General features: G+C 45.7%; 1 protein-coding gene across 1 annotated transcript; it reads left to right on the top strand.

Annotated features, from left to right (window-relative positions):
• Nucleotides 1-2,934: 2,934 nt before the first annotated feature.
• On the top strand, nt 2,935-6,431 carry DFL_004505 (uncharacterized protein; the record flags this gene model as incomplete). Its single annotated transcript, XM_067633610.1, has 5 exons — nt 2,935-3,417; nt 3,530-4,358; nt 4,446-5,395; nt 5,465-6,126; nt 6,185-6,431. The coding sequence occupies 5 exons, from the start codon at nt 2,935-2,937 to the stop codon at nt 6,429-6,431; spliced, it is 3,171 nt and encodes a 1,056-aa protein (XP_067491761.1).
• Between the last annotated feature and the right edge of the window lie 2,164 nt (nt 6,432-8,595).

The following is an 8,595-nucleotide window of genomic DNA, read 5'->3' as shown; positions in this document are numbered from 1 at the left end:
TCGTAATGGGGGGTTGTTCTATTTTAAAGTAATAAAAGTTTTGAGGAGTATGTATTCAATTCCCGGGAATTCCCGTAGTGAAAAAAAATCTACAACTATATCTCGAAGAAACCACATATCGCACTGCAAAAATCCACTGAATAACTGCTCTGTATTTCTCAAATTCCACACCTTTGCTCTCAACATATCTCGCGAGCTTCTCTAGTAGTGGTAATACCTGTGGTGGTTTTTCGAGGCTCCACCTGGGTTGAAGATCGCAATTTGGCTTACGAGACCTACGATGAGGTACCTTCCCCTACCAAGGGCTCTCATGGCTTCTAAAAATTAATCACGCTCGATATATAAGCAATAGTAGCCAATGTTACCTAGAGACATGAAATATCCCCATCGCGTGGCAGGAAGTATAGATGCTGCCACATGGTGGAGGCAAGGCCGCATGACAGATAAAAATCCAAAAACGTGGGTATGAGAGAATTTAGACGATTTTGGTTAGATATTTATTAACTGCCCAATGGCTTCTTGTTAGTCCTTCCCTCAGTTATACCCACAAAGACTCTCACACAACATTGGGGACTCCGAGCTTAGCAGCGTATCCCTGTATCTGTTGCATTTTGGATTCATGTAGAATACAAAGCCCAGCTTGTGTTTGTGCTAGCTTGCCAGAGTTACCTGAGAGCTAGGTAGCTGCCCAGAGGCCCTGAGACTACCCAGTACCTTGTGTCAGAAATATACCATAAATTGAGCTTGATAATAGACTGCCGTCATATACGTTACTTCGTACTGAAGAATGACATTACGGTATCTTGTAGAAAAAAGGTATCTACCCCGTTATCGGCCCAAACGTAAATGAGGCTATGCTTTCGAATTCTAGTTAGCAAAGCTAAAAATCTACCATCTAGAAGAGGATATAGGCTGAATGAGGCTACTGCATTTCGATATCCCCAACTAATCGGCGCAATTGCCCAACTAGCAATCTAGGGTCTCTCGTCTATTAGTCCCACCAAAAGTTATTTTCCATGCTACGATCGATGTTGCGGGAGTACTTGGTGCCGGCCACAAATAGGCCGTTCGGCATGCCAGCTGGGCCGTCTAACCCAACAAATTTGTTGCAATTGTTTAAATATTCAATCCAATGCTGGATTGCTTTCGACTTTCTCAAAAAATGTAAATACCTTAGATATGTGATGGATGAAGTGTCAAGGCTTTATCCTACTATTCCTATAAATGGACGGATGGCTATAAAAGATACTAAGTTACCATTGAGTGGTGGAGTTGATGGGGGGAGTCCTTTGTTTTTGCCTAAGGGGACGCCTGTGGAGTTTTGCATTTATGCAATGCATATATATAGGAGGGTGGACATTTGGGGGAGGATGCACATTGGCAGACTACCTACTCTATATCATCGATTTACACCCACAACATAATTTCTAGATACGGATGCTAACGATATAAATAATATATAACTTCCGCCCAGAACTGTGGGAAACCCATCCAAAGCCCGACACTTTAGCATGGGAGTACTTACCATTCAACGCAGGACCAAGGATATGCATCGGTCAGCAGTTCGCACTGACAGAAACATCATATACGGTTGTAAGGATGTTTCAGGAAGTTAAGAGATTTGGGGTGGAGATATGGATCCGTTTGTTAAGACGCTGTCGTTGTTGTCGACTTGTGTCCGGGGGAAGGGGGTGTTGGTTAGGTGTTATAGGGAGTAACCATGTACCTCGCACATGCTTGCTATGAGAGGTGCGTAGATTGGGGTCTAGAGGTGCGTAGAATATGTAACGGTGGAGGTCGTTGGGGCGTACTCAGATGAGGACCGGGTATATTTGTTTATAAATTAATCAGTGCTAGAGTGGTTACGGCGTTGCATGGGTTTCGTCTCGATCTCATGGCCAACTGCGGCCTCGGTCCGATAATTTATCTACATGTATACAGCATTACCGACGACGGGTCTATATTATGAGTAGAGATAATTGCATGATAGATATCTTCTAGCGTACGATTCCTCATTTCAATAGTCTGGTGGCACTAAGATTAATGTTCTAACTCATTCGGAATAATAAACTGAAAAAAAAAAAAAGAGATTTAAGATGATAGTTTCTTGAAAACATCTAGAGAAAACAGTGACAGGAGTGCTAATGTTAATTTGCTAATATATGGTAGAGTATATAATGTTAAAGAAAACTCTAATTTGGCATCCGAGGCTTTCTCCAGATTGCATGACAATTGGCAACTGGAATGTAGGACATTAATAAATGCCCCTCACACGTGCCCAGGCGTGATTTCGTGAAGGAACTAGTCTAGACATGGCCAAAACAATCCGAGAATAGTAAAGTAATGGTACCGACATTTACGCATAAAAAGCCTTGAAAGTAGTACCCGCACGCGCTCGAAGGAATAACAGCTACGAAGTGATAGTCGATATGGAGTGTGGTCTAAAACGAATCGAGCGAGGGACAGGGATGTTTTGGTGGTGCAGACGTTTGCGGTAACCAATTGGGAAGCAGCCGCGGTGTTTCATTTTGCGTTGGGCGTGTTTTGATTTGCACGTTTTGGGTCGCAACAAACAACAAAAAAGTGGATGTAAACAACCACACAGACCACAAAAGCGGCGATAATTAAAGTGGTTAATCCTTCCTTCTGCAGTGGCTGATGCACACTACTATCTCCATCCTCTATCCTCATACACCCTCCAACATCGCCTCACCTGCATCGCCTTAATCACCGTGTTCCTATCGAGATCCCAGTTTGACGAGCCGCATCTGCCTGTTTCCATTGTTCCCAATCGAATTCGATATCAATACTCTGATACACAAAGCTTCAACTTGAACAACGTCGATTGTCTCCCACCGGTAACGGTGATACCAATAATACCACACCAACTTATATACTTCACACACACCGTCCAGACGGCCTTTCCCATCCGTCATGGACAGCTCTTTCAGATCACGTTCTCCCTCTACAACTCACGGTTCATATTTCCACGATTCAGACCAAGACGCGCATGATTATACGCAACTACGTCTTCAGCAACAATTGGCCCGAGACCTAAACGGTTCACCAGCATCCCATAAGTCAGATAGTACTCTGGGCTCCTTAGGGATATCCGAAGGTGCTGCTGCCATGTCAACTCGAAAACTCGACGACATTCTGCCGCAGACTCCGAATTTAGACTCTAAGTTTGTGAATTCGCAGTTTAAGGACTTTAGTACGATCGGTGTTGCTGTCCGAAACAGATTGTTCCCAGGCATGTCGAACAATACTGAGGACAGTGCTGAAATTGGACGTGGTGTTTCCGAAGAACACACTAAGACAGACAAGTCTTCCACCCTTGGTTCGATCTTTGCTAGAACTGCAGCCAGAACCGCCTCTGGTGCTACAGGTAACAACGGCAAGCTCGCCGTACCAGCTGTAAGCTAGGCTTCCCCCTTTTCCCTCAGAGAATGTGTTGTTTCTTTGTTACAGGAGAGTCACATAAATGGACAATAAATAGAATGAGAATTGTGCTGACAATTCCTTCCAGGCCGGAATAAACGCTGGCCCCCGCAGACTCTCTCCAAATACCCGGGCTAGGATGCAGCCAACGGTTGTAGACGAGTCAATGGAGCTTAGCTCGTACTCCATCGGTTCTCGTCTTAGTGGGTCGAGACGTCCTAGCCGTGATGTTCGCTCTACTAAAGAGCAAGCTGCTAAGGAGAAGCTCCAAGAAGCTGCCATAATCAAGGAGAACATTCCTTTACGCACCGCCTCTCATGGCTCACTCGCACAGTCCGGCCGTGTTACTTCAAACACTGCTGCTTTCCTGAATACTGAGAAGCTCTTCAGAGATATGGGCTTTTCTTCCGATGAATCTGATTTCTCGGAGATCAAACCGTCTGATTCTCCGTCCCTCCGGAAATATCGCAAGCGTGCTGCGTCTAAGCCACCAGTACCAAGTGTGACAGGCAACAGCATCAAATTACCTGATATGACCGGAATCTCGGATTTAGTCTCAAGCATTGATCATGGTAATCACGTCTCCAACCGTTCGCAGCGTGCTCCAATCCAACAGGTTCCAGTTCCGCTTGATGAACGGGAACTACTTGTATCACTTAAAAAGCTTCAGAAGAAGGTTGCGGCTCTTGAAGCCGATAAAGAGAAGGAGAGAAAACGAACGAAGGAGTTGGAAAAAAACTGCGAGGAGACTCGACAACTCTATCAGATTGAGGCCGACGGCCGACGTCAGCTCGAAGCTGAGCTCAACAACCGAAAGCGAGCGGATAGCGCCCTCGGAGGTGAAATCGACAGCCAGCAGGGCTCCCCCAGACAGGTCGCTGCCGACCTCAAGGCCAGACACCAGGCCGAATTAAAGAGTAAGCCCTACCGCAAAAAATAAAATAAAAATAAAAATAAAAATAATTTTATTATTATGATCACGAGCTAACCATCTTGCGTCGCAGAATTGGATAGTGTTGTTGCTTCGTATAGAAACCGCATTGAAAGCGTTGAGAGAAAATACACTATTATGCAACAGGACCTCGGTCTTGTTTCACAGGAGAGAGATATCGCTTCTGGTCAGTTGGCTCGTAAGACTGTTCAGAACGAAGAACTCCAGGAAGAAATAGAGAGCCTTCGTAAGGAGAACGATGAACTTGCACAAGAAAACGAGCTTTTGTCCGGCGATATCGAGAGGCTTATGCGTGATCTCGAAAGAAAGGACAAAGACTTGGATCATGAACGCAAGCTTATGAACGACAAGATCAACCGATATCGTGAGAAAGTTGCGAGAACAAGTAGAATTGCTACCGAGAGCACGATTGCTGCTAATTCGTACCAAGCAATCACTCAAGGGTGGAAATCTGCTGTCAAGCAAGATGCAACGGCTGAGGAATACGCCGTGGCAAAGGTTAACGTCGCCGAGATTAAGAATACGGAGGCTCGAAAGGCATCTGTCACCAAGAATGCTCAGCCTGCGAAGCCGGCGATTAAGATTACGCGAGAGAGGGAGGCACAGCCTTTGGTAGCCTCGAAGCCCGAGGGGCGTGTTCAACAACAGGTTGACACCGAGCTAAAGAAGTTGTTCCCCTCTACCTCCGCTGGCACAGCTTCGGCTGCTGCGAAGAGGAAGATTTCCAACTCTACAACTGCTAGCAGGTCTTCAAACAAACCTCACGTTAAGAAGACTCGAATGGTTGTTGAGGAGTATTCGGAATCAGAAGCCGAGCAGGCCGAAGAAGGTCCACAGAATTTCCTAGAAGTCCCATTTACCGCGCCAACTGCCGGAGAATCTTCCTTCGTTGGGGAACATATGGACGACACGTTTACTGAACCTTCTATCAGCGAGTCTCGTATTCACAGGGAAGCGGCAGGTGATATGTTGGATGACGACACGAACACCAGCTTCGTCCAGGTAAGACCCACTGCTCCCCCTCCGCCCAATTCAAGGCGTAGCAACCTTGTCTCACAACGCTTCGTGCAGAGTGAGGGTGTTGCTAGGTTGCGAAGGGAGATATTGGAGGAAAGGAGGCAGCTCGAAGCCTTCACGTCTCAACAACGTGACGCCGAACGTACCACCCGTCGAAACGATAATGCCGATGAGAAGGCACCTGAGGTTAAGAAACGTGTTCATATTTTCACTGGGAAGGACGGGACCCTGAGCGAAGGTGATGACGAGGCCGGCCACCCCTTCCTACGCACTTCTATGATCGCCAACGACACCGAGGAAGAAGTTGCTGATGATGGATTTGGTAATATTCTCCACGAACTACCCCGCTCCCTTCCTTCACCACCATCCTCTCAACAGACTGTCAAGAGACATGTCAGTGGTGCATCCAGCATTCGTGCTCCTGAGGACTATAATGATAACGTCCAAACCGCCATTGACCGAGTTTGTATCCACAACGCACATTCCTGTACCATCTGCCACCGAGCATCTGCTCTTGAGGAGTGCCAGGCAAAAGGTCACATCGTCAACGATTCATTTGATGTCGAGATACCAGAAGTCATCCCAGTTTCACGCCGTATGTTGGATGATTCTGAGCTTGCCGAAGGTGAGGTCACCATGAGACCAAGCCAGCCACCAAAGTATGCCCTTGACAAAGTCATGAAGCAAATACAAGATGAGTTAGAACATCTTAAGCTGTAAGTTCTTCCCCCCCCCCTTCCTTCCAAAGGGCAAAGAGCTGACAATATCGTACAGCGAATATAAGCAAGTCGAGGCTGAGTATCTTGCTTGTGACCCATCCCTTGGTCGCCGCAAGCGCAAGTCATTGACTAATCAGCTCACTGAGATCGTTGAACTTATGGATAAGAAGGCAGACCAGATCTATGCCTTATATGATGTTGCTGAGGGGGTTACTACCGATAGGGCGTCGTCCGTCTCTAATAAAGCTAGCGCAAGACGACATAGCACCGGCAGCAGAATCAGTGGTCACATCGTCATCTAGATTGTTTACTCTATTTATTTTTGCGAATACGAACACTTATCGATACCGCACTTGATTCTCACGACCTTTGGCGACTTTAGTTTTTTTTCTCCTTTTCGATTCTTTACACTTTAGTTTGGTTCATTGCGAGAACCCTTTTGGTTCCTATTACTTTTTTCGATTCCACGACTACGTTTTTCTTTTTTCTTTTCGGTTCACGACATGCGATTCGTCGACTTTTGGTTCTTCCCTTCCATCGCGATATACCCGTTCACTCGACCCTAGTGTGAAACACCTTGCCAGCATCTTCCCAACCGTCGACGATTATCATTGCCTCGTACCGTTTTAACCACTCGACCCTAGGGTGGGATACCTTGTCGATGCCTGCCCCCACATCGACACACTTTACTATTGTGCTTGGCTTATAATGGTGTACATGGTGCACATGCTCACGGCTTATGAAAACTTTGCATGGCTTTTGATGGGTTTCCTGAGTATAGCTTTCTACTCTCTGCTATAAAGGACGGTAGTGCTGTTTTTTATTGTTTTGGTTTCACTTGTTTCCTTTCCCTTTTGGGTTTTCTTTTCTTTATTGGACTCTTGCCCCGGCGTTTCTGTCATGGGAGTATTTGGGTTTTTCTTTGGGTTCGTTGTCTCTGTTTTTGTTTTTCCTTCTGGGTATGGTTGGCTCATCACTAAGAGGCCTTCCTCAACCGTGGCTATGGTACTCTTCGGCAATCAAGTCTTTTGGGTTTTCTTGATATCCTGAGTTATCAGATGTAGTACCTACCTGTATGCATGTAGATGTATTGAACGGCCGTCTTTGCATGGGGCGAATATGCTGCGAGGAGTTTAAATTTGTAGATATTGAAAAGTGGAAACTGAAAAAATGGGAAGTTCGATTTAAATAAGCTTTGGGGGTCACGGGTATGTAATAGTAGGTGTGTACTAATTATATACTAGGGTGGGTGTGTCAGCGCCTGGACTCGAAGCTAAGGTGTGTCCAGCCCAAGTTGGACGTTTCGTTTCTGTGCAATGAGCCGTTCGTGATACATCTATACGATGACAGTTTTGATGGGAGATAACCACGATAGTAGGTAGCCTCGAATATAGGCTCTCGAGGCTGATGATATCGGGAAAATTTTTCATACCTCATACCCTTGCAAGCTTATACCATGTTAGCAGACGGCCACTGCGGGGCGAGGCTAGCCATCCAGCCTATGGCCTCGAGGAATGGGATGGCATGGCTTGTGTCGCGTGCAGCGGACGGTGCTTAAAGCTCCATTGGCGTTATTAGTAAGGGATGATGTGATATATATCCTAGTAATCGATAGTTAGCTATCGGATCAATAACCTCGTTAGATATATAGAAGTTAGAATTTTGGATACGATACTGGTTACATACCTATGTAAAGACACAATATTGCGCTCCAAAGTTTTACAAACATAGCGACGATGATATCGATAACAAAACGGTGAAAAACTAATGTTCTTATAACGGACCGGAGGAATCTGGCGATAAGACTTGAGTTCCAGGGGGGAAAAGTAGATTATTTCCGACGAGATACTGTAGTTACCGAAAAGGTTGGCAGAGCCGGCGGACCGGTGTTTTTTTCTATAGCTAGTTCCACCGCGGTATGGAGCCTTCGGGTTAGGTCTTAAAGAAGAAGCATAGATGTAGATATGTTTGCGTGATTTTGGATCTATGATTACGCCTCCCCTCCCCCCCATTTGCCAGCTCCGACGGGGGACTACAACTGGTCCCGAATCCAGACTACAACGTCCAGGCCGATAGCCAGCAAAACCCAACTTGGGCAAAGTTAACCGACTCTCTCCCTACTCCGTGCGTGAAATTTCGAAATCCTGATAAGAAGTAAAATTTCACCAAGGGGTGCTCTACGCCGGTACTAAAACATCAAATCCAGTAAAAAGAGACATTCTTATCTCATGCCATATTCAATATCTCAAGACAACCTCCGTCTGGGAACCAGTTAGACTATATTATTATTAGCTAAGCGATGTCTTATCCTTACGAAAAACTACCCAGTACTCCTTTTAACTCTCCATTGTCTTCTGATCCTTTTTTTAATGCCTTAGGTTACACATACGTAGCTCCGTTCCTTCTTTGGAAATTCTATATCGGCCGCCTATTAATATTTCTGCCCTCGAAAATCAAGCATAACTC

Source organism: Arthrobotrys flagrans (genome assembly GCF_004000055.1).
Source record: "Arthrobotrys flagrans strain CBS H-5679 chromosome Unknown unitig_0, whole genome shotgun sequence".
NCBI classification, from domain to species: Eukaryota; Fungi; Ascomycota; class Orbiliomycetes; order Orbiliales; family Orbiliaceae; genus Arthrobotrys; species Arthrobotrys flagrans.
The sequence above is the reverse complement of the archived record's forward strand: the minus strand, read 5'-3'. Positions and strand labels throughout refer to the sequence as shown.